General features: G+C 40.8%; 1 protein-coding gene across 3 annotated transcripts in view; it reads left to right on the plus strand.

The window, feature by feature from the left end:
- SPTBN5 (spectrin beta, non-erythrocytic 5) overlaps positions 1–26,545 on the plus strand; it is a 436,876-nt gene that overhangs the window by 322,931 nt on the left and 87,400 nt on the right. For all 3 annotated transcript variants that reach the window (XM_069732520.1, XM_069732522.1, XM_069732521.1), the window contains exons 42-53: positions 882–995; positions 1,339–1,460; positions 2,408–2,570; positions 7,099–7,287; positions 7,855–7,932; positions 18,552–18,724; positions 19,036–19,126; positions 19,901–20,047; positions 22,463–22,600; positions 22,714–22,958; positions 24,552–24,738; positions 24,832–25,044. In XM_069732520.1, the coding sequence (XP_069588621.1) occupies positions 882–995; positions 1,339–1,460; positions 2,408–2,570; positions 7,099–7,287; positions 7,855–7,932; positions 18,552–18,724; positions 19,036–19,126; positions 19,901–20,047; positions 22,463–22,600; positions 22,714–22,958; positions 24,552–24,738; positions 24,832–25,044 (1,860 nt within the window). The remainder of the gene's footprint in view (positions 1–881; positions 996–1,338; positions 1,461–2,407; positions 2,571–7,098; positions 7,288–7,854; positions 7,933–18,551; positions 18,725–19,035; positions 19,127–19,900; positions 20,048–22,462; positions 22,601–22,713; positions 22,959–24,551; positions 24,739–24,831; positions 25,045–26,545) is intronic.

Genomic DNA, 26,545 nt, shown 5'->3' on the forward strand with positions numbered 1-26,545 from the left:
TATTGCAATAAAAGAAAAACTGAGCCAGACATGTTCTTATTAGAAAGCATGACGAAAAAGAGTGTGCACTAAAAGTCATATTGTAGTCAATACTTACTTTTGTTCTGGTGCCTTAAGCTTATTAAAGATGTTGGTATCTGAAGTATAGGACCCCAATTTGGTTGAATTCCATGCATCCATGAAGATGGAGAATAGTTAAAAGTTAGAAATAAACCTTTACAAGAAAAACCGCAAGCAATAAGGGTGGATGACCACATTTATTCATTTCCCAATGCCAAGATCCAACATTCTTGCATAATTCTTCAAAAGGGACATGAGCGTGTGGTTGAGTTTCTTCACCAGCCGTGTATAAATACCTGTGTGAAATCTTTGATCATAGGTCTTTGCTGGCAGAACAAACCACTTTTTTTCTTCATTATCTATTGCAGATGTAATAATACAATGGAAAAAGCATTTGTGGCAGGATTATTCTGCATTGAATATAACCTGCTATTTTCTAACACACAGCACAGATGTGGGAATATCATCCTGATATGTAGTTACAACAAAAGTAAGGGAATGGTATCTGTTCTGACTTATGTAGGTTTTAATATCAGGATTTTTTTTTAGACTTGGACTTCTACAAAAATGGAGTGATGCATTTAAAAAAACTCCTCTATTGTGCAATATTTGCAAAACTATGTTAGGGCATTTATACAGGGATGGGAAAAATCTACTGTCGTTTTTTCAGCAGCAAAGATTCAAGTGCGAACTTACTGCAGATTTCACCCTATGCATCCCAAAGTAATGTGTATGTATGTGTGTAATAAATATATATATATATATATTTGTGTTTCCAGTCAGATAGAAGTATTAAAATTAGTATTTTTGACACCTCACAGAGCTCACTCATGCAAGCACTTGACTATGGGAAAGATGTAGAAAGTGTTGCCAACTTAATCAGAAGACACAAGGAAACTATTCGTGACATCAATGTCATTCAGTCACAGAAAGAGGTAAGAAGTGCATGGGATACTGAGAGATCAGCACCAGGTGACTGATTGTTGTAGTGCAAAGGATTTTTATATAGAATCTTCTCTTTTTATATTCTATTTATTTTGCAATTTATTCTATTTAGTTTGACCGTCCTGTGCTCTTACTGTATGCTAGTGAATATAGGTTAATGCTGTACCAAAGAGTTAAGTTTGGAGAGCACAGAACCACAGTTATAAGCGTCTGTTTACAAATCATTTCTTACACTTGTTGGGATCTCATCCATATTCTTCTCGGAAAATGGTGACACTTGCCAATAACTGCAGGAACTCATATTTTTTGTTTTACATAAATATTCCCTTCCAGTCCTTGCACCAAGAAGCCAACCGCCTATCCCGAAGAAATTCATCAATGAGCGAACGTCTGACCTCAAAAGAGAAGGAGATGACTGACAATTGGCAGAAGCTCCAACTCCAGGCTAATCAGAGGTACTGATCTAGTTATATAGCACCATGATGACGATCAAGGATAGGCTTTAGCAAAGGTGGTTGATCATCTCTGTGACTACTGTAACTGGATGTCCAGTGTATTCACAAAAACCAGCCCCGTGCACACTAGACAAATATCCTCTGAACCCACCAACAGTATATTGTTAATGGGAGCTTTTGAGAATAGAGTGTCGAGGCCGTTAAAGGGGTTGTTCCTGGCTGCAGGTTATTATAACAAACTGCACTGTACTCTCCAGAGAGTCTCCGCCGATGCTCCCATTGTCTGTCATTGGCTGTGGCACTAATGTGACATTAACAGTATGGCGACCAATATGTGTGCTCAGCATCTCTGCCTGTGTAGACAGAACACCTCCTTTAGAGCCGCTGAGCGCACTAATTGGCGGCTGTGCTATGTGTCGCCAGCAGCACAGTCAATGCCAGACAGCAGGGGCATCAGTTGAGGCTGCCTGGTGGACCTAGGGAAGGTGAGTATTGCGCGGTTTGCTTTTTTTTTTATAATAACCCGCAGCCAGGGATATTCATTTACCAGGAAGGGAACAACCCCTTTAAGGATCCGCCATTTCTGATTTCAGTATCATATGCAGATGGTCAACAATGGTTCAGCCAATCCTTTGGCTCACAGCCTTTGGCTGGTCTTGATGCAGTGGTAACAATTAATTGATTCTAGACAGTTATAGATTTCTTTGATCTCTTGCCTACTGAACTAGTATGTCTAAAATGTACATGAGTTTAAATGAAGTACAATTTATCCCTTTTTTTTTTTAAACTAGAAATCATTTTATCTAAATCTCACCATAGTTGGCTCAAATACTGATTTTTCCCTCATAGTTTCATGGATAAAAAAGTTGAGCCATTGTTTATTGCCGTATTCTTGCCGACAGTAATATTGTGCACTGAGTATTCTGTTTTGTCTCCTGTCTTGGCAGAAAGGAGAAATTAGACGCCTCTTACCATCTGCAAAGGTTCAATGCTGATATCCGCGAGATAATGAACTGGATGCAGAAACTTCAGGCCTTGATAGATGGAGCAGGCTTGCCAAAAATCATGGGAGATGTTGAAGCCAGAATTGAGGAACACCAAGAGAGGAAGGTGCGTAGATAATGATGTGCTGTTCATTGCTGTGCATCCTGAATTGGATTTAGGGGCAGATTCCATCCAGTATATCCAGTCAAGATCCATAACTATTCTGCCATCAATGCATGTGTATAGGGAACAATATGCCTCAATCACTCCTGTGTAGAATAATGACTAGGATTTTATCATCTCATGCTCAATTTTTAAAAATATTTTGCACCAAAAATATGCAGATCAGCATGCTCATTGTAAAAATCCAAGGCAAAAGTAGGGTTGCAGTACTAGCAGGTACTTTTAAGTGATTGTATTTTTTTAATAAACATCTTTTCGCTGGTTTTGGTTTACAGACAAAATTGTCACTGCCCCCTATTTCTTATCTTTGATCACCTTGTACATATCTTATCATGACGCAAAACAATGCAAAATATATCGTACTCAAAATAGCCAGAACAGGCCAATATTATTGTGTTGGCAAGAAGAGACAAATTCCTTGTTAGCATTCTTCTGCATTATTGCACTGAGGCTCCAAAGATAAAAAGTGGGATAAGTAAAAATACAACTAAAGAAGATGCCTTAGTGTGTGTGTGTGTGTGTGTGTGTGTGTGTGTGTGTGTGTGTGTGTGTGTGTGTGTGTGTATATACGGAAAGTATTCAGACCCCTCTAAATTTTTCACTCTTTGTTTCATTGCAGCAATTTGGTAAATTCAAAAAAGTTCTCCTCGGTGCAAGACATATGAAAGCCTGCATAGTTTGCTAAAAACATGAAGGACTCCCAGACTATGAGAAATAAGATTCTCTGGTCTGATGAGAAAAGAAGATATGCAAATTGCCTCTTCAGAGAAAAAGAGGACTTCAACGCTATAGCGCCACCTAGAGTTCAAGTCCTTTTTTTCTCTGAAGAGGCAATTTGCATATTAAATTTCCCAGAAGAGCATTGCACTGCGAATAAGCCTCCTTACCTTGACAAGCCAGAGCTGGTATGTCACTCTCCACAAGGAGAAACCTTACCCCTTAGACCTTAGATGAAGATAGACCTCTTTGGTGATAATTCTAAGCAGTATGTGTGGAGAAAACTAGGCACTGCTTATCACCTGCCCAATTTCAGCTGCAGGGACAGGACGAATGGTTGTTATTGAAGGAAACATGAATGTGGCCAAGTACAGAGATGTCCTGGATGAAAATCTCTGAACCTCAGACTTGGCTGAAGGTTCACCTTCCAGCAAGACAATGACCCTAAGCACACAGCTAAAATAACAAAGGAGTGGCTTCAGAACAACTCTGTGACCATTCTTGACTGGCCCAGCCAGAGCCCTGACCTAAACCCAATTGAGCATCTCTGGAGAGACCTGAAAATGGCTGTCCAGCAACGTTCACCATCCAACCTGACGGAACTGGAGAGGATCTGCAAGGAAGAATGGCTGAGGATCCCCAAATCCAGGTGTGAAAAACTTGTTGCACCATTCCCAAGAAGACTCATGGCTGTACTAGCTCAAAAGGGTGCTTCTACTAATACTGAGCAAAGAGTCTGAATACTGATGACCATGTGATATTTCAGTTTTTCTTTTTTAATAAATTTCTAAAAATTACTAAATTTCTGTGTTTTTTTTCAGTCAAGATGGGGTGCAGCGTATACATTAATGAGAAAAAAATGAACTTTTTTAAATTTACCATATGGCTGCAATGAAACAAAGAGTAAAATATTTAAGGGGTATGAATATTTTCCATACCCACTGTATGTATATAAATATATATACAGTCATGGCCGAAAGTGTTGACAGCCTTGAAATTGTTTTAAAAAAAATGAAGTATTTCCCCTAGAAAATTATTGCAATTACACATGTTTTGTTATATGTATGTTTATATCCTTTGGGTCTATGGGAACAACACAAAAAACTAAGGAAAAAAAAGTCAAATTGGACATAATTTCACACAAAACCCTAAAAATGGGCTGGACAAAATTGTTGGTACCTTCAACCTAATATTTGGTTGTACATCTTTTGGAACTGCAATCAGTCGCTTCCTATAACCATCAACAAGCTTCTTACACCTCTCAACTGGAATTTCAGACCACTCTTCTTTTGCAAACTGCTCCAGGTCTCTCATATTTGAAGGCGCCTTCTCCTATCAGCAATTTTAAGATCTCTCCACAGGTGTTCAATAGAATTTAGATCTGGACTCATTTCTGGCCACTTCAGAAATCTCCAGCTTTTTGTTTCCATCGATTTCTGGGTGCTTCTTGAAGTATGTTTGGAGTCATTGTCCTTCTGGAAGACCCATGACCTAGGACGCAAATCCAGCTTTCTGACACTGGGCACTATATTGTGACCTAAAATCCTTTGATAGTCTTGAGATTTCATGGTGCCTTGCACACAGTCAAGGCACCCAGTGCCAGAGGCAGCAAGACAACCCCAAAACATCTTTGAACATCAACCATATTTGACTGTAGGTACTGTGATCTTTTCTTTGTAGTCTCCATTCCATTTGTTTTAAACTGTAGAATGATGTGCTTTACAAAAAATGCTGCATCTTGGTCTTATCTGTTTACAAGACGTTTTCCAAGAAGGTTTTTGGCTTACTCACGTACATTTTGGCAAACTGCAGTCTAGTTTTTTAATGCATCTGTCAACATTTCATTTTATTTAAATGTTGATGGATAGTTTGCACTGACACTGATGCACCCTGAGCCTGCAGGACAGCTTGAATTTCTTTGGAACTTAATTGGGGCTGCTTATCTACCATCTGAACAATCCTGTGTTGCAACCTTTCATCAATTTTTTTCTCTCGCCCACGTACACGGAGATTAGCTACAGTGCCATGAGTTGTAAACATCTTGATTATGTTGCACACCGTGGACAAAGGAGCATCAAGATCTCTGCAGATGGACTTGTATCCTTGAGATTGTTGATATTGTTCAATAATTTTGGTTCTGAAGTCCACAGATAGTGTTCTTTTCCTCTTTCTGTTCTCCATGCTTAGTGCAGCACACAAAGACACACAATGCACAGACTGAGTCAGTGTCTCCCTTTTTATCTGGCTTCACTTGTGGTTTTCATATTGCCCACACCTGTTACTTGCCACATGTGAGTTTGAACTAGCATCACATGCTAGAAACAAAGTTGCGTGTCGACAATTTTGTCTGGCCCATTTTTTTGGTTTTGTGTGAAATGATGTCCAATTTGCCTTTTTTCTGTTTTTTTGTGTTGTTCCAATACACACAAACGAAATGAATATGTGTATAACCAAACTTGTAATTGCAATAATTTTCTGGGAAAAAATACTTTCTAGGGTGTCATCACTTTTGGCCATGACTGTATATGTACGCAAACACACGTACACACACACATCCACAAAAATATTTGCGCAAATTTTAGGCAGTTGTTGGAATAAATGCCTCAATGCAAGAATTATTTTTTTTTAAAGTATCAATAGTATATTTTTAGCTATTAACATAATGCCCCTCATGTCAAACAGCCATAATCTCAGCAATCCCAGGACCATTACCCGTTACTCATAAGGGTCTCCTTAAGGCTTAGACGATCCCTCTCTGCAGCCCAACAGGATGTACCCTGGAACTGGAAGTCCTCTTTGGTCCCCGCTGTTGAGCATTGCGTCTCTTTAGATTAATTACTTTATGTTAAACGAGTAAACAGTCTCTGATGATGAGGGCCTTTCTGATAAATTCTACAATAGTTGGAAGAAATGTATTGATTTCGGCGGTGGACCAGATTTGGAAAGGAGGCTTGGTTGTTTTACCATATTCTCCTTTAAGCTTTCCCCAGTGGATCTGGTAGACCCAGTGATACACGATTGATAGTACAATGCTCTGTGAACACATACTGTCGGTGCTTAATGTCTTGTGTCTTCTTCTACTTTCCTTTCTCCTTTTTTGTTGCTTTCTTTCTGCACTCATTTTGCTTTTTTCTGTCTCTACCTCTCATTTTGGAGTAATCTGGGGCCAACATTTGGAGTAGCAATGGGCTTCACTTAAAATGACCATGTAGGCACTTTTGTCGTGACCACCTAAAACCTGCCAATGATGTTCTGTATATAATATATTTTTTTTTACCATTTCTTACTGTGGCTTAGCGGGAGGGACATTGTGCCAAAATGGTGGCGCACGTTTATGGCATAAAGCAAGCAAACTAATATGTGGTATAAACTTAGACTAGACAGACTTTAAAATGACACAGATTCATCAAACTGCATGAACCACTGTAATACATTTGGAGCATTTTTGTCTAGTCTAAGTTTGCATGGTTGAAGAATTAGACAGTATTGATAAATATGCCACATTGTCAGTATGATCACAGCATTAATGTTTCCCCTTACATCCTGTATATACAATTGATCGAATGGATGTAGGCTGGTGTTTGTTAACTAATCCACACCAGGTCCTGCTGACACTGCACCTGTAATCCGAAAGCTTTCAACACATTATCATAGAATGTTAGAGTTGGAAGAGACCTCAAGGGTCATCGTGTCCAAACCCCTAATGGAAATATGATTTAATAACAATTTTTTTTTATGTATCTGCTTATTGTAGTCAGAAATAGAAGCACGGACAGAAAGGTTCAATTCTGTGAAGTCATCCGGACAGAAGCTGTGTAACCTCGGACATTATGCAGCTGATGAAATACGACATGTTCTTTCGCATGCAGAAGAGGCCTGGGATTTGTTAATTCAATCCTGGCGAGAGCAGAATATCAAACTGCGTCAGGCTCGGGATCTACAGGTAAAACTTACTTGCAGAATTATTAATTTTTTAAAATCTGGATGGAAACATGCAAAAGAGAAGATGGTCAGCTCGCTTGTCCGAGAGCTGGTTGGAGCATGGCAGATATAGCTATTGAAAATCCTACTCACAACAATGACCACAAGGTCTCTTCTACCTACATACCACAGATAAATGAGCACTCCGTTTACATCAAATAATCGGCATTTACAAATATAATGGACCTCACTAGTGATCAGTGGCTGCTACATTATGGATGTGTGCAGCCAAGGTTGTATAGAACTGGATTCAACTTTAGTGCATGAATCCTAATGCTGTTTGTTAACTATCTTTCACAACTGATAATTCATTCTACATGTCCATATTTTCATGTGGGCACTACCATTACAATCTTATTTTTATAGTGTTTTATTGTAATAATTCCAATATACACAATAGAAATTGTACGTTACCGATGGGCATCAGATCTAAAAAGAACCTAAAGACTTAATCCATTCTCATGTCCATATGGTCAGAACTGGTTGTACACAGGCTTTTATTTTAATAAGAATTTTTTTTGTTTTACAGACATTTATCAGCATTGTTGATCAAAACGAAAGCTGGCTGAACAGTAAAGAGGCTTTTCTGGCCAATGAAGATCTTGGGGTATGTGATTGTACAATAGGCGTACATATACATATTCATATATTATACTGTGAACAGAAACCTGCCCAGCCAGGCCACAGTCTTCTGGTTCTTCACTTATATAATCCATAATAATAAACATGTGGCTGCAATACAGTATACACAGTACATGTGGGACCTCCGATAACTACTGCCATACAGTATACACAGTACATATGGCACCTGCAATAACGACTGCCATACAGTATACACAGTACATGTGGGACCTCAGATAATGACTGCCATACAGTATAAACAGTACACATAGGACCTCCGATAACAACTGCCATACAATATACACAGTACATGTGGGACCTCCGATAACGACTGCAATGCAGTATACAGAGTACTTGTGGCACCTCCAATAACGACTGCCATACAGTATACACAGTACATGTGGGACCTCCAATAACGACTGCCATACAGCATACACAGTACATGTGACATCACCAATAACGACTGCCATACAGTATACACAGTACATGTGGGACCTCCGATAACAACTGTCACATGGTATACACAGTACACGTGGCACCTCCGATAAAAACTGTAATACAGTATACATAGTATAATAATGTATATAAGACCTCCAATAACGTGTTCGATACAGCATACATAGTACATACATAGTATAATATATGTAGGACCTCCAATAACGAGTGTCATAACCTATATACTGTATAATAATATATGTAGGACTTCCAATGAGTGCCATACAGTATACACAGTGTAATATATGTAGGACCTCTAAGAATGACTGCCATACAGTATACACAGTATAATACATGTAGGACTTCCAATAAAGAGTGCCATACACTATACACAGTATAATATATGTAGGACCTCCAATAATGACTGTCATACACTATACACAGTATAATAGTATATCTAGGGCCTCTAATAACGAGTGTCATACACTATATACAGTAAAAATACGTAGGACCTCCAATAATGAGTGCCATATACTATACACAGTGTAATATATGTAGGACCGCCAATCATGAGTGTCATACACTATGCACAGTATAATATTACATGTAAGACCTCTAATAACGAGTGTCATACACTATATACAGTAAAAATACGTAGGACCTCCGATAATGAGTGCCATATACTATACATAGTGTAATATATGTAGGACCGCCAATCATGAGTGTCATACACTATACACAGTATAATATTACATGTAGGACCTCTAATAATGAGTGCCATACACTGTACACAGTATAATATTACATGTAAGACCTCTAATACCAAGTGTCATACAGTATAGACAGTATAATATTACATGTAGGACCTCTAATAACAAGTGCAATGCACTGTACACAGTATAATATATATATGACCTAATAGCGAGTGTCATACAGTATACACAGTATAATATTACATGTGTGACCTCTAATAACGAATGCCATACACTATACACAGTATAATGATACATGTGGGACCTCCAATAACTAGTGCAATGCACTGTACACAGTATAACATATATAAGACCTAATAGCGAGTGTCATACAGTATACACAGTATAATATTACATGTAGGACCTCTAATAACGAGTGCAATGCACTGTAAACAGTATAATATTACGTGTAGCACCTCTAGTAACAAGTGCAATGCACTGTACACAGTATAATATTACATGTAAGACCTCTAATAACGAGTTCCATACACTTATCACAGTATAATATTACATGTTGGATCTCTAATAACGAGTGCAATGCACTGTACACAGTATAATATTACGTGTAGGACCTCTAGTAACAAGTGCAATGCACTGTACACAGTATAATATTACATATAGGACCTCTAATAACGAGTTCCATACACTTATAACAGTATAATATTACATGTTGGACCTCTAATAACGAGTGCAATGCACTGTACACAGTATAATATTATGTGTAGGACCTCTAATAATGAGTGCAATGCACTGTACACAGTATAATATTACATGTAGGACCTCTAATAACGACTATTATACACTATGCTCTTTATAATACAACATGTGGGACTTCCAGTGTGGGACTTGGGTGGCAATAGTAGCATAAACTCTGGGGCCCTCTGTCCAGCTTCATGCAAATATAACATTACTGTTATTTACTGAGTTACCTCTGCTCCCATGTAATAATATATTTGTAACACCCCAGGTGACCGGTTGTTACAGTGATATTGCCTTCCTTTCGGGGAGAGTAATATCATGCTTGGAGGCAAGGGGAGTTCCCTTCACCAGGTAATGCACCCACAGACAACACATTCCAAATCCAGGCCAGAAGGGGGAGCTCAGGACCTGGATTCAGGGGAGCTTCCCCAGCTTTAAGTGTTCTGATCTGGAGGAGGAGTTAGTTCAGTTGGAGAAAGACATGGATTAGAAAGGAAGTCTGGAGCAGAGTGCAGACTACGGAGCTGTGCAGCCAGGACTGAGCTGCAGCTCCAGGGAAGAACGAGAACCCGAGAGGTTGTTGTATATAGTGGAGCCATTGAGGGTGTTGAGGGAGGATCTAAATTGATCCTTCACGGTTGACTCAGTGATTTCCAAATTAATCTACAGGGCGTTGCCGGCAACTGAAAATGACTAGACGGAGACGCACGTCTCTGTATGGGGGATCAAGCAGATCTCTGGCCCCCTGTTTACTGTGTAAGACTTTTCATAGTCATAGAAATTATACTTCAACCAATCAGCATAAGAACACGCTCACAGTTCTTAACCTATAAGAATGCAGGAAAAACTTAACCCATGAGGATACAGGAAAAATGGAAACTACAGATATGGTCATGTCTTATTGGCATAAAAAACATATTAACAGATGCTTCAGTCTTGTATAGCGATACACCCCCGAGTCTCTTATCTGGCTCGGCTCGAGTTTGAACACTCAAGGTCTTTATACCAATTATGAACCATAGCCTAGTTGAATAACAGGCTTGTGAAAAACAAGATAAAATTACTTCATGATAGCTGTAACCTTCTACCTAATTAAATAACAGAATTTATCTTTAACCAACAAGAAAATGGAGTCAAAGCACAAAACGGAGAATCTAGCACAAAATGGAGAATCTTTTATAATTTGTTCCTTCACAAGGGAAGGAGCAAAGGAGTGGAAAAGGGCTCAGAGGGGAACTGTGACTGGGCACCCTCAGAGCCAAAGCGCAGAAACCGGGCACCGGGAGCCCGAGGCTTTTGTGGTACTCTAGGACACATAGCAGAACCGGAGGGCATAGGACTGTATGTTATTTGCCCACGCCACGCCTGGAGGTGAAGCAGCATCTGAAGAGCCCAGGTCATGATAGAGACCCTGTAAATCGCGTCAAGCTGCCCGCCATACAGTTACCTGTCCCAGGACAGGGGAAAGGAGAGGTACTTTGCCAGCAAGCTTCAGGCAGCAGGGACCTCGCACACCAGTGTTAGCAGTAAAGGCTCACGGATCTCATCTGGAAAAGGAGATTCATCTATTGCAACCAGGTCAGCCAGGCCACCGCGACACCTGTACCTGGTACCCTGGACTAAGATGGACTGCTACCAACAACCAGGTAAAGACTATCATACGATGTCCTTTGTTATTTATCGGCATACACCACCATTGATGCCTACGCCTCGGGAGCCCTGGGGACCTCGCTTCACCTGTGGGAAGCATCACCATCTGGCTGCCATACCATCACCCCAGAGGACCTCTTTAAGCGGTGTCGGTCCCTACTGACCGAAAACAACAGGTGGCGTCACAAATAGACTTTATTACTAAATATCCCTTTAAAGACCTTTCCCTTTTGCGTGAGCGCCCAGGGCCACGGACCAGGTCGCAGCCACTGTGACATCCCCTTTAAGAGCGACCGGACCCGGTACCGAGCACCCCACTGCCCTGGCGGGCGATTCATATAGAGTTGTTTGTTGGATGAATGACGAGAAGCTGTATTTTCTGTACATAGAGAATCAAATGTTTTGGGCCAACTATTGCCGATGTTGGGAGTTAAGTGGCTCTCTCCAGCACCTATACCCCTGTGGGCCAGTCCAAATCTGGACATCCAATAATGTCTGGCTTACAATATACACAATATAAGAGTACGTTTGGGACTGCCAATGATTTGTGGCATCCAATATACATAATTATCAACTTGCTACAAACCAGGGTCAACTGGAGCATACAAATGGCAAAGCTGAATACAGACTTCCTCTCAAAAATTTCAGAATAAAGTATTACTATGTACAACTATCAACAGAATAGGGGGCAATTTATTGATTGCTGAGGGGCTTCACCAATACCAAGAACTGGGATCTGCAATGACCAGTCTGAGTGGAGCGGAAGTCGAGCATATGCACTTCCATTCCACCTCATTTTCTATGGGACTGCCAGAGATAGCAGTGTACAACATTTAGCATGCTCTGGCAGACCAATAGTGAATGAATGAAAGTGAGTGAGCACATGTTTCACCTTCTCTCCATTCAGAAAGCGCTCTTCAAAAGCCTGTTCTGAGGATTAGTGGTTGGACTTCCAGCGATCAGTAAGTTATTCCCTGTCATATCAATAAGAGATATCCTATCACCTCAGAATACCCCCTTTTTTTGTATTTAGACTGTGTGACTGCGCCCAAGCATGCAGATGCCTCACCAGAATCCTTAATTCATTTAATATAATGGACTACAAGATGGCTCTAAACCGAGCTTATGTGGTCCAACAACTCTATATAGCACACGCCACCAGAGATTGTCATGTCTTGTCCGTGTGCCCTATTGGGGTGAATGGACTTTTTAGCTAGTGGGACCCTAACGACACTATAGACAAGGTGTTACTCTGGCAGATTCGGGTAATCCATGCATTACAGCGAGTGGGAAGTAATTCTACTATTTGGCACATGTATTCTTCCCAATGTCCATCATTTTATCATATCTTTTTTTTTATACAATGCAGATTGGATCTCATATATATAACCATATTATGGCACCATCCAAGCTTTTTCATTACAATCAAGACAGCAACAGATATTACGTAATTTCCGCACCTATGAATTATAGCTTTTAACCAAGTTTATTGCTTTTTTATGCCAGTCAAGTTCTTTAATTTCTAACGCAGTGAACCAATACAGGCCACTAGAGAAAATGTTGTGGCTTTTATTCTGTCTGAATAGTGGGTGGTCTCACTTTGGTGATTAAAATGCAATATTCCTATGACTGGTTATGTAATTAGCAGAGCAGGAACAGCAAAGCGTTTGCCTGCGCTCCCTCATCATCTGGACTGGGACAACTATTGCTTTTGAAATAAAAGTGGTTTTCCATTTAAAGGATAGATCACAAACAAAAAAAGAAAAGTGTCTGATTGTTTGCTTTGGCTGATGACCTTGAGGTTTAGAAGCATTTATAGTATGTATTGAAGGAGAGCCCAGTCTGCTACCCATATCTTTCATTGCATTGTTAAAACAAGTTCAGAAAGTTATAGAGAATGGCTATACTGTATATTCGTAAAGCAGATTGAACAATCACAAGGTTTAAAGTCCCAATGACTTTAGAAAGATGTTGGCCAACCGCGTTCTTCCCCCCCCCCCCCCCCCCCCATCTCTCTAGGAGCGCACTTGGTCTCTTTATCGAGTGCTCATGTGCTCTCTGGCGGCAGCTTATCTCTTGGACCACCAAACGCACGATGAATCCTTCTGACCTCCAACATCATCTATCATGGACAGTCAGGAGGCCCCCATACATATTAGTCTGTAGGCTGAATCCATCATTATTGTTCCGTTCAGCCGACATTAGTTAGTGTGTATGGAGGGCTTTTGGAAGTATATTAATTTTACAGAATTATCATTGACTCTAATTAGCATCCAAAACTGATGACAAACTGCTATGGATAAAGCATTCATATACAGAGTACTATAGTAGAAGTCAATGGCAAGCTAATTTAGACTAATTTCACATTGCAATTGACCTCCACATTCCAAACTTTCTCAGGCTTTCCATCTGAATCACCCCCCAAAATTAGTTTTAGATTGAACTCTTAAAGGAGCTATCAAAGAGGTATTAAAATATTAATTGCCTATCTGTCCCATAAGCATTAAATTCTGATTGGTGGGGTTGTAACATTCGTCATACCCGCCTGTCAGCTGTTGCCAGTGCCGTCCGGAAGTTCTTGGAACAAAGCAGCTCTGTTAAAAACAATAGTGGTCGCAGTCATGTTCTTCCCCTCCCCTACCCCTATTCAATTGACCCTATCTTTGAATCCTGTTTGTCCCCTTTTCCATCGGTGTCCATTTTTCAAGCCTGACTCAACAGCGCAGTAAACTACACTACTGTGTCCAGACATGGTCAGAAAAAAGGTCGAATGGAGTCCGAAGTTGTATACTTTAGACTGCGTTTCTTCAATGGCTCCATCATGGCTCCCGTGACAATCCTATTTTTCGGCGATTCTGATAGAACCCGATAAAGTCTTAAACATTAAAGCTAAGTGCAGTGTGAAATCAGCATGAAAAGTGAGGAAATTTTTAGATTTTAAGTAAAAATATTTTATAAAATGGATGTAGGCATTTGCTACCATTTTTATGGTATCCAAAATAAAGAATGAAGTAATGTGGTAAAAAGTCTTGAAAAAAAAAAAACTACTAAAAATTTTGTGTACACAGAATGCCTGTATGATAACAGACTGCTCGTTACCATCTATCTTTCTATTCTTCTCAACTTACAGGCTTGGGCTTTGTGATGTTGTTTTTTTTCTTAATTATGTGAATACTTTTCTGCCCAATGATGACAAAAGTATTCCCAGAGTTTCTTAATTATGAAATGTTTAATTTTCTGCTCATTTAAAGTATGAAAAATAAATTGGGGGTATCACTGGCCCTGATGGCACAAGCACCAGGAATTTGCATCCCACAACTCTAGAGGATGCAGTTTGCTTCTGAAGTTTATTAATTGGGTAGTAATATTGAGATGATTGTCTGTATGCTAAAGTTATTTGTACAGGTTTGAATGTTTCGTGCATTATAGGGTACACTATAATAGAGAGATGTCAATAGAAGATACAGCAAGATACCGCAACAAAATGCAACATGTTGCATTCGATGCAGGTCGGCGCAGCGTGAAAACGACGCATGTGGAGGCATCCACATACATCCGCATGGCCTGCGTACCCAATATTAAAGATAGGGTACGCGGGATGCATGCAGACATAGGCGGAGCTGAAGGAGGTGCGGCAGTGAGCGGGGCTTAACAGAGGAACTATGCAGCCCTCTGCAAAGCCCTCGTCCGCAAATGTGAAACCAGCCTTACATAGTGACTTTTATAAAAGACTCCTGTCCACAGACTCAATTAATCAGTCAGACTCTAACCTCTACAACATGGGTAAGACCAAAGAGCTTTATAAGGATGTCAGGGAAAAGATCATATAGAAAAGCCGCGGAGACACCATCACGTGTTTCTCAACGCAAGCAATAAATAGCCAGGTCTTTCACCGGGAAGGAACAACCACGGGAAGGGTAGCATCCAAAAAGGAAAACCACCTATGCCAAATCATAGTATCCATCCACAGACAGCTGTTTCGAGGTATTTGCCCCTCATCAGTGTGGAGTAGGAAACTGGCTATTAGGAGCAGTGCCTAGTAAAAGGACTATAAACATAAGGATGAATGACCTCGGGGAGATCAAAACATCCAACACCGCGGAAACACCATCACGTGTTTCTCAAAGCAGTGATCCAGAACACTGCTCCCATCCCTTATGGGAAATATGCAGATGCATGTAAAGAAGCTGCGGAGACACCATCACGTGTTTCTCCATGCAAGCAATAAATAGCCAGGTCTTTCACCGGGAAGGAACAACCACGGGAAGGGTAGCATCCTAAAAGGAAAACCACCTATGCTATGGATCACTACGTTGAGAAACACGTGATGGTGTCTCCGCGGTGTTGAATGTTTTGATCTCCCCAAGGTCAATCATCCTTATGGTTATTGTCCTTTTACTAGGCACTGCTCCTAATAGCCAGTTTCCTACTCCACACTGATGAGGGGCAAATACCCCGAAACAGCTGTCTGTGGATGGATACCATGGTTGGCATAGGTGGTTTTCCCTTTTGGATGCTACCCTTCCCGTGGTTGTTCCTTCCCGGTGAAAGACCTGGCTATTTATTGCTTGCGATGAGGAACACGTGATGGTGTCTCCGCGGCTTTTCTACATGCATTTGCATATTTCCCATAAGGGATGGGAGCTGTGTTCTGGATCACTGCATTGAGAAACACGTGATGGTGTCTCCGCAGTGTTGGATGTTTTGATCTCCCCGAGGTCATTCATCCTTATGTTTATAGGGAAAAGATCATAGACTTGCACAAAGCTGGAATGGGCTACAAAACCATAATTAAGACGCTGGGCAAGGAGACAACTGTTGGTGCAATAGTAAGAAAATGGAAGAAATACAAAATGACTGTCAATCGACATTGATCTGGGGCACCATGCAAAATCTTATCTTTTGGGGTATCTTTCATCATGAGGAAGGTGAGAGATCAGCCTAAAACTATGCGGGGGGGAGGGGGGGGACTTATTAATGATCTCAAGGCAGCTGGGACCACAGTCACAAAGAAAACTATTGGTAATACATTCCCACGTAAAGATTTGAAATCCTGTAGTGCCCGCAAGATCCCCCAGCTCAAGAAGGCACATGTGCAGGCCCGTCTGAAATTTGCCAATGAAAACCTGGATGATTCTGTGAGAAGGTATTATTGGGAGAAGGTGCTGTGGTCAGATGAGACAAAGATTAAGATCTTTGGCATTAACTCAACTCGCTGTGTTTGGAGGAAGAAAAATGCTGAATATAACCCAAAGAACACCATCCCCTCTGTCAAGCATGGAGGTGAAAACATTATGTTTTGGGGGTGTTTCTCTGCTAAGGGCACAGGACTACTTCACCGCATCAATGGGAGAATGGATGGAGCTATGTACCGTAAAATCCTTAGTGACTACCTCCTTCCCTCCACCAGGACATTAAAAATGGGTCGTGGCTGGGTCTTTCAGCAAGACAATGACCCAAAACATACAGCCAAGGCAACAAAGGAGTGGCTCAAAAAGAAGCACATTAAGGTCATGGAGTGGCCTAGCCTGTCTCCAGACCTTAATCCCATAGAAAAGCTATGGAGGGAGTTGAAGGTCCGAGTTGCCAAGCGACAGCCTCAAAATCTTAATGATTTAGAAATCATCTCCAAAGAGGAGTGGACCAAAATTCCTCCTGACATGTGCGCAAACCCCATCATCAACTAGAAAAAAAGTCTGACTGCTGTGATTGCCAACATGGGTTTTGCCACCAAACATTAAGTATTGTTTGCCAGAGGGATCAAATACTTATTTCTCACTGGAAAATGCAAATACATTTACATAATTTATACAATGTGACTTTATTTTTGTTATTCTATCTCTCAATGTTAAAATTAACCTACCCTTAAAATTATAGACTGTTCATGTCTTTGTCAGTGGGCAAACTTACAAAATCAGCAAGGGATCAAATACTTATTTCCCCCACTGTAGGTCTGCATAGTAGCTGTTTTTACCAGGCATATCGGAAAAACAATGTCATGTTTCATTTAGATACATTGGAACTCTAAGAAATAGCTCAGTGTCGTCCCCTATTGGAAGAGCGACACTTGACTCTTCGCTAGAGCTCCTGATGGTGGGGTTAGACTTGGCTCCAGGTGAATGCTAGGTGCTACTCCAGGATGGACCCACATAGCTGTGGCCACTGACCCCCCAAGAGATGCAGGACTGGCCAGGAACTGGTTAGCGGGATAGTACAGCTGGAAGACCGGTGTTGGATCAGGTACAAGCAGGACTGGTGCAGAGACACAGGACAGCCACAGGTACAGGATCACAGATGCAGGTTTATAGGTGCAGGTACAGACTGGAGAGGTGACGTTAGCGGCTCAGGTGTTGGTCAGACGAATCACGACTAGACACAGGCAGTGTGGATTCAGTCACTAGGTTTTTGGCAACTGATCTGAGAGCAGCATAATGTAAAGACAGAGACCCTGATTCCATTGATGTGTCCACTGACTGGTCTGCTTGCTGCAGCTTTGATAAAAATCACTGTTCTACAGTATGTGATTATCACTAGAGGACTAGTAAAACGGCTGCCATGTAGTCCTTCATATTCTTGAGCTGTGTATAACCCCACCCCCATCACTGATTGGCAGATTTCCACCTGTGTACAGTGTTCACAGGAAGCCACCAATCAGTGGTGTGGGCGGGGTTATACACAGCTCAGCATTCAGAGAACTGCTAGATCTGCAGCAGCAAGCAGAGATTTTATCAGAATGACAGCAAGCAGCACGGTAAGTGACACATCTCTGGCATTGGGATCTCTTTTCCTACATCATGCTGCTTTCAGATGTCATAGCAAAAAGTCCAGTGACATATTCCCATTTTAGTTAGTCGATTAGACAATGTTATATGATCACCGATAGTTTGGGGTAGCTGGTGATCACATGGCTGCACCATTTGCACCTATCCTAAACAGTTCAATCACAAACTATATACAGTACAAATACACTGTAGTACACTGCAAATCTGGCCACATCTGACCATGGGTGAGTTCTCCTCTGGAAAGCTTGTCATTGTAAATGTTTAAATAGAAATTGTTTTTATTGCAGGACTCGGTCACCAGTGTAGAAAGCCTTCAGAACAAGCATGAGAAGTTTCAAAAGGCTGTTGATGCCCAGATGGGCAAAATTGATGAAATGGAAGCATTTGCCAAACAGCTAATAGACAATCAACATTATGACTCTGAGAACATGGCCTATAAATGCCAGGCCGTATTGGAGCGGTAAGAATAACGTCCCAAGTAAATTGACAAGCTAACTTTTTTTTTTTTAGTTGATTGGAACGTATTGCTGTAATAATTCAGTTTAATCGGTAACACTACTTAGTGCCGGGCATATGGCCCACAGATGCATGCCCATTCAGTGCAATATTTTAGAATTCTACATCTGGAAATTCAGAATAATAAATGCATTTATCTGATATATATTCCATTAATATATTAAGATGCCGGTATCTCATTAATGTTTTAGCTATGGTTTTTTTTTTTAATCAATTGCTTCAAAGATTTTAGCATATTATCTGTTTCCTCTCCAGAAAAAAGAAACTTCTGAACCTGTCCGAGGCTCGTAAGAAGAAACTTGAGGAGTCCAGACAGCTGCAGAAATTTCTCAAGAGCTCGTACGAGGTCTGGTCATGCCAAAATGTCGAAAGCTAGTGTAGTCTTTAGGATACTCAATAACAACAATCATCTCAGGGATTCAGGGGTCCGGTGCCTCTCAGCAGAAGAATAAAGTAGTATAGCATGGTCAGAAGGGTCATTTATCTTTCTGCTGACCACTTCAGCTGAGTGTAAATGGTGTCCTAGCTAAGGTATATGTGTCATCTGGTGTAGAAAATACATTTTTAATTAATTCAGACTCTCAACTGTTAGCCAAAGCTGAAGGTGCATGTGAAGAATTCCTCTTGTTCGATAAGACAACATCTAAGTGAAAACAATTGGCTGTCCAGGTAAAAACACAACTGTCTAATGCTTTAGTTCTTAGGGTCATCGTGTCCAATCCCCTGCTCAATATAGGACTCACTAAACCATTTCACACAGATGTCTGTCCAGCCTCTGTTTGAAGACTTCCATTGAAGGAGAACTCACCACCTCTTGTGGCTGCCTGTTCCACTCATTGATCACCATCACTCTAAGAGACTGCTGGAAATAGCCAAGCATTGTACTTGGATTTTTTCTGTAGCCCCTAAAACTATGAATGGAGCCAAGGCCATGAGCATCTCTACTACATTCAAGACTGCACTTACCTGGCTGCTAAATAAACTATGTTCACTGATAAATAAAGGATGTAGAAGCTAAACTGTCCAAATCTTGGTGCAGAAATGCTTTTTTTTAGCCAAATGTACGTTTTTAAATATAACTTCATTACCAAGCAAATCATATGTCTATCATTTATGCTAGGTGGGTGCCTGGATGCTTGAGAAGAACAGCATTGCCATGGATGATAGCTGGAGAGACCCCAGCAACCTTCAGACCAAGCTACAGAAACATCAAACATTTGAGGCAGAGATTAAAGCAAATCGCAATCGACTGGACAGCATAAGAGCCGTAAGGAAATGATAGCAATGCTTTGTGTATGTAGAGAAAAAAGTGATGTCAAGAAATCTGCGCTTCTAAAATGTCACCTGTTTAACTGCATTGATATTGGATCTGGAGTCCTATGAGGAAACAAAATGGTTTTGGTAAAAAATAGATAAATAGATGCGGCATTCTTTAGAAAATGGATATTTTAATAAGAGACAATTTTAAACTTTTCCTGGTTTGTACATAAAACATAAGAATTTACAGAAGTGATGATTGCCTATGTGGTTTAGTAAATATATCAAATGTCTTGACAAAATATAAAGCATCTTTATGCCACTTCAAAAGAAAAAAAAATGGCTTGTTACGTGTTGGGTGCCAAAAACAAAGTCTATACTACTAAGAAAAGTATCGAAGACTAAAAGCTCCCGTACACATTACAAAGCTGTATGTTGGTATATCGTTTGTCCAACAGAACACAGTCAGCATGGCCGTTTGCTCTTGTGCTCCCTATGAGAATCTCCTCTGGCAGCAGTTTATCTCGGTGTCGAACAAAAGTATCGGCAATTGGAATTTCAACGTGCCGATCTTTCTATCGCCCAACATCATCTGTTGGGGGAGAGTCATGAGGCCTCTGTTCACATTAGACTCTCAGCCGACTGCGCTGACTTTGGTCTAATATGTGTAAGGACTCTTAGGCAGTCTAGATAACCTTAAACTCTAGTACAAGACAGATGATGAATTCTTCACACTTATTAAAGAAGTAGATATTAAAGGGAACCAGTCACACTGAACATGCAGTCTGATCTGCCAGCAGAATGCTATAAAGCAGCAGGGCTGCAATATCGGTGAGCCCAACCTCCAACTCAAATTACCTTGTGAGTGTGCACACACCTTTACGGAAGAAATTTCATACTACCAAATTACCCAGAGGGTAAATAGACCCAATTAAAGTGATGTATTAAAAAATTACTCTTATCATATTCTCTTTAAAAAGTGGTAGCGTTTTAAAATTACAGTAGTGAACCTATATTTTTCCTATTAAACTAGACCCATACGTTTTATAGAGTCCGGCCCACTTTGCTAATTACCTATTTTCATTACGAGACCTATACTGTCCTAACTATAAAATGGCTGCAGTCCATCTGCATAGCTGTCTTTCATAAAGTGCACAGATAATACTAAAGCTAAAATCAACACATATAGCCCCAGCCCCCTGATGTAGCCTGCCTAGGCGAAACTTCTTGTTGTGGCTATGTGTTGATTTTAGCTAGCTTTAGTGATACCTGTGCACTTTATGAAATCTACAGACTCTATGGCCAATCTGCTCAGCTCCTCTTGCTCCAAATCATTGTGCCGTAGACTATACAGCATTTCCATGCTTACCATTGTTTATTGCAGGGGATGATCTCCTTTTAGTTTCAATATGCAGAAAACACTAGCACCACACTTAACTCATGCGTCACAAAATATCAGTTCAGCACTTGCAGAATATAACTTTCAGAAAAACAGTCTGGCGATACTTCAGTGTGGTGGGCATGCAATTAAAAAATCCTCAGATCTCCACTACACAGGCTGCAAGACTAAAATGCACCAACAGTGAATAAATCGGGCACATAAAAGTACATTACAATACCTAAAACTGATATTTCTAGATTGACCCTAGGCGTTTGTATCAATCCACATAATACTGCCTGGCCTAGGCTGTCATGCAGGCTCAGTCCAAGGAAGCAGCAATCTTCCCTCTTCACGTGTAATGCATGATCTCCACCGTATGATCCACTTTTAGGGAACAAGGAAAAGACACAAATTGTACTATTCTGAGCCCCAAGAGTCTGGATATGGTCAGCTAGTGTTTATTATGTGGATTATTGAATCCAGGGTTAGTCTAATGATTTTTGGGGTTCAAGCACAAGGAGATATCTTGTCAACACTTATGGTGGTTGAAACCAGAACATTTGGTGTTAGCCAAAGCTGTCCGAGTTCAATAAAACAAAAAAAGTCAACATGTTAAAAAAAACTGTATTGAGTGATTATGGTAATTGTGGAATCATAAGCTTTGGTCCGTGGAACATCAGACATAAAAAAATCTTCTCTACAGGAGAAGTTCACACTAGGCTGACATATTGTAGAAATGTCATCAAAAGTTCTGTTCATTTGAATGAAATCCAGGCACATACTCAGAAAACAACCCTATTCAGATGTTCCGTATGTAATAGATCTTTTGTTTGGAAACATTTCTGGAATTAATGTGAATATACCCTTATGACCTACTTTACAGAAGGAGATACAATGTCTCTGCATCGAGTGGTTAAATAGGGTTAAGATTTTAAAGGGAAATTTATAACATCCTGAAAGATTGCTGTAGGAATAAGACATTCATGAAGGCACTTTTTAAGTCCTATTGTCACACACTTTACTCAGTGATCTTGAATTTTTCAGGATGGGGAGAAGATGCTGCAATCTAATCATTATGCTTCTGATATCATCCAAACAAGACTCGATGAAATGGAAGAACTCTGGGTTGAGGTGTTGGAAAAATGTACAGAAAAGGCAAACAAACTTCAGGCTGCCTATAAGGTAACAAAAACGTTGTCTACATCACCAGAACATTTTCCAGTTGTGGAGCTCTTGTCTTTTATTCTAATGCCATGAATTCTAAACTGGACGCTCCTCTATCTTGTATCTTCCAGGCACTGCAATTTCAGCGAAGTTTAGAGGACATTGAAAAGTGGTTGGACCAAGTGGAAGCCAGGCTGGACGCTGCTAATAAAGGTAAAGAGCTCATGACACTTGAGAATCTTGGAGAGCTTGAAGAAAACATCACTAGCCACGGAGAGAGACTCCAAGGTCTGGCAGATAAAACTCGTGAATTCCGACAGGAGGGTCACTTCCTGGCAGATGAAATAGAAGACCGAGTTCGGATTCTAGTTCACAGGTTAGCTATTTGTTATGACTTTATACTGTTTGCTTTTATTTTTAGGCTTGATTATACCAGCATTCACATTTTTTTTATAATATTTCTATAGTTGGGGCAAATTTTGCTAATACTGAAACCCAGCGGGCTAATTGGTGGATGTCCAAGTGAAGACAATATCGTACAAAGAGTTGATTCCAGCACCATAGATTCTTTTTGGGTGCTGGAATAAACGATCTTGGGATAACAATGCAAAAATTCTGTCTGCAAAGTTCCAAACAGATACCCTTTAATTTTACTTTAAAGGTAATGTGTCAAAATTTTTTTGCTAAATAACCTGAGGGCAGCATGAGGTAGGGGTTGAGATACTGATTTGAGCAATATGTCACTTATTAGGCTGTGAGCTATTGTTTAAATATAATAAGTGTTTCATCAGCTGGAGATTATCACTGCCGGACTAGCTGCCATGTGCTTCCTGGTCCAACCACGCCACCACCACTGATTAGCAGCTTACTGTCAATAGACGATGTACACAAAAATCTGTGATGTGGGTGGGGTTAGCTTTCTTAGTTCTGCTACATGCTGCATCTAAAACCTCTGCTTGTATTACAACTGCTGCACTCAGTAAAATAAGTGATACATCGTTGTATTCTAGGCCTCTTTTTCTACATTATGCTTCTCTCAGATGGGGACAGATTCCCTTTAAAGGGATTTTATTAGCCCAAACTGTATAAACCGAGACCTTGCCTTATCTTGGATCTTCTCATACTTTACCAACCGCACATTTAGCTTTTCCTACTCCAATACCACCTCTTCATCTCAACCCCTCTCTGTTGTAGTCCCTCAAGGCTCTGTCCTTGGCCTCTTACTCTTCTCAATCTATACACTCGGCCTGGGACAACTCATAAAGTCCTATGGCTTCCAGTACCATCTGTATGCTGATGACACTCAGATCTACCTCTCTGGCCCAGATGTCACCTCTCTGCTGTCCAGAATCCCAGAGTGTCTATCAGCCATATCCTCCTTCTTCTCCTCTCGCTTCCTCAAGCTCAATGTGGACAATTCTGAACTAATTATCTTTCCTCCATCTCGCATATCTTCCCTACCTGATCTATCAAAATAAATGAAATCACACTTTCCCCTGTCCCCAAAATCCGCTGCCTCGGGGTAACTCTCGATTCTACCCTGTACTTCAAACCACACATCCAAGCTCTCGCCACCTCCTGTCGCCTCCAGCTCAAAAATATTTCCAGAATCCGTCCTTTCCTCAACCCACACTCTACCAAAATGCTTGTGCATGCCCTAATCATCTCCCGCCTCGACTACTGCAACATCCTCCTTTATTGCCTACCTTCTAACACCCTTGCACCTCTCCAGTCCGTCCTTAACTCTGCTGCCCGACTAATTAATCTCTCTCCTCGCTACACTCCTGCTTCCCCTCTTTGCAAATCCCTTCACTGGCTCCCAATTTCCCAGCGTATCCAGTTTAAACTACTAACACTGACCTACAAAGCCATCCATAACCTTTTTCCTCCGTATATTTCCAAACGAATCTCTCAATATCTTCCCTCCCGTATTCGGCTTGAAAAAAAAATTCTGGTTTATTTTCATCAGATACAAGAGTCTTAATGAGCCATTGCAGGAGTGCAGAGCCGCTATAGAAGGCATGAAATTATTAGATCAGTTCTTCCGCGATATTGATGATGAATTGGCATGGATCGAAGAAAAGATGCCACTTGCCTCATCTAAAGAGTGCGGCCAGTCACTGACCACTGATCAGGCATTACTAGAGAAGCACCAGGTACCATCGCTCAAATAGTGCTAAATAAATCTTGCAATTAGAAATTTGCATTGTAAGAACGAGCCTATAACGTTTACACTTTCTGGTCGTCAGAACTTAGAAAACGAAATCAGCAGTCGAGAAGCATTGACTAAAGCGGTGATGGGCACCGGACGGAAATTGGTGAGAGGAAACCATTTTGCCAGCCATGAGATTGACAATCGATTACGCCAGCTGGAAGTGGCTGCAGAAATGTTAAAAGCTGAAGCAGAGAGGAGACGAAAGCGGCTGACCCAGGCCTGCGAAGCCCAACAGTTTTTGACAGAGGTGAGGTTGGGGAAATACTTTATGATTCATACATTTTTATTTCATAAATCAATAATACACATGAACATAACCAACTTTGTAATATATCTAATTAGAGAAATCTGTTTCTTTCTCCTCCTTGTAATGAATAGGCGTGTGCACAGCCAAAGATGGTGCACGGGTAGGTTCCCAAACCGTAATCACATATAATACAAAAAACCCGGCACTCAACTTTGCAATGAGAAGGAGTGGATTGTTTATTGTATCCCAAGGTAGTAAACGTTTTGGTCTCAACGGGAGACCTTCATCAGTAACTGCAAAAGTACAAATATATATACCATATCAATTACATAGTCGGTATAGTGAGAAAAATAAATAATAATGAATATAAACAAAGTATATACATGAAAATATACAAAAAATCTCTGCACATATTTTCAAAGCAGCAATAAAGGTGTAAAAGTAGTGCTGGTGCTGAAGAGAAATACCTATAGTGGCACAGTCACAGTGGGTAAGTAATGACAACATATCGTTAACCGGGATAGGAAATAGATTCAGGTGGCTGTAAAATATGCCTAAGGGTGGAATGTAAAAGCTTATAAAGCAATGGGCCAGAGTAGATGGTGAGTAAAAATAAGAGAGATTGGTTGTAACCTACCGAAGGTGCCTCCAGTATTATGATAATTGTCGTCAGAGTGGATGCAGCCTGGGGGGAGTATATAACAATGAGGATTATGGACCCAGGTGTAGTGGTCTCTGCAGACGCATGGTTGCAGGGAATGGGAGTGCATAATTACCTTGTGTCAAGCTGCCGTCGCGGCGTCCACCGCTGTAATGCAGCAGTATTGGGTGATGCCCGTATTTATGGCCAGAAGGGGCAGGTATAGTGAGAAGTAAGTATCGTCAGCTGTGTTGAGCTGCGCTGCTAAAGCAGTGTGTATTACAATGTGCTGGTGTCTCACCGCCGGTGACTAGAGGCGGAAGTGGCGTACCAGCTATGGGTGTGCGTTCCACCGGAGTCCAGGCGTTCCACCGCCACAATGAAGGGGGCGGGAGTCTAGTATTACCTTATGTACCGCCCCTTAGAGCTGCGCATACCCATTTTTTGTAGAGGAGAAGTTTAAACGTTATGAACAGGTGAATTTAAACGTGTTTCCTTACATCACTATGTGTGTCAGAGGTGGATTGGAAAAAATATAAAGTAAGAATGAAAATCAGACATTCACAACACAGTGACGTGACTATCCAGAGCGAGGTGATAGCATGCTTATTATGAAGATTAGATGGTGCTCCTCATCAGCTGTGTCCATGAATCAATAAAGGCGACTCTAGAAGAACAGAGAAGAACAAATTAGTAACGATATAAAGCAATGCATACATTCTTCATATAAACACCATGAGTTCATAGTCTCGATTTAGACCTTTGGGTGTAAGAGTCTCCAAAGTGTGGATCCAGAAGGCCTCTCTCTTTTTCAGTAGGGCAATCCTATCACCGCCTCTCCTTGGTGGCGGTACAAAATCT

This window comes from Ranitomeya imitator, chromosome 1 (genome assembly GCF_032444005.1).
Source record: "Ranitomeya imitator isolate aRanImi1 chromosome 1, aRanImi1.pri, whole genome shotgun sequence".
NCBI classification, from domain to species: Eukaryota; Metazoa; Chordata; class Amphibia; order Anura; family Dendrobatidae; genus Ranitomeya; species Ranitomeya imitator.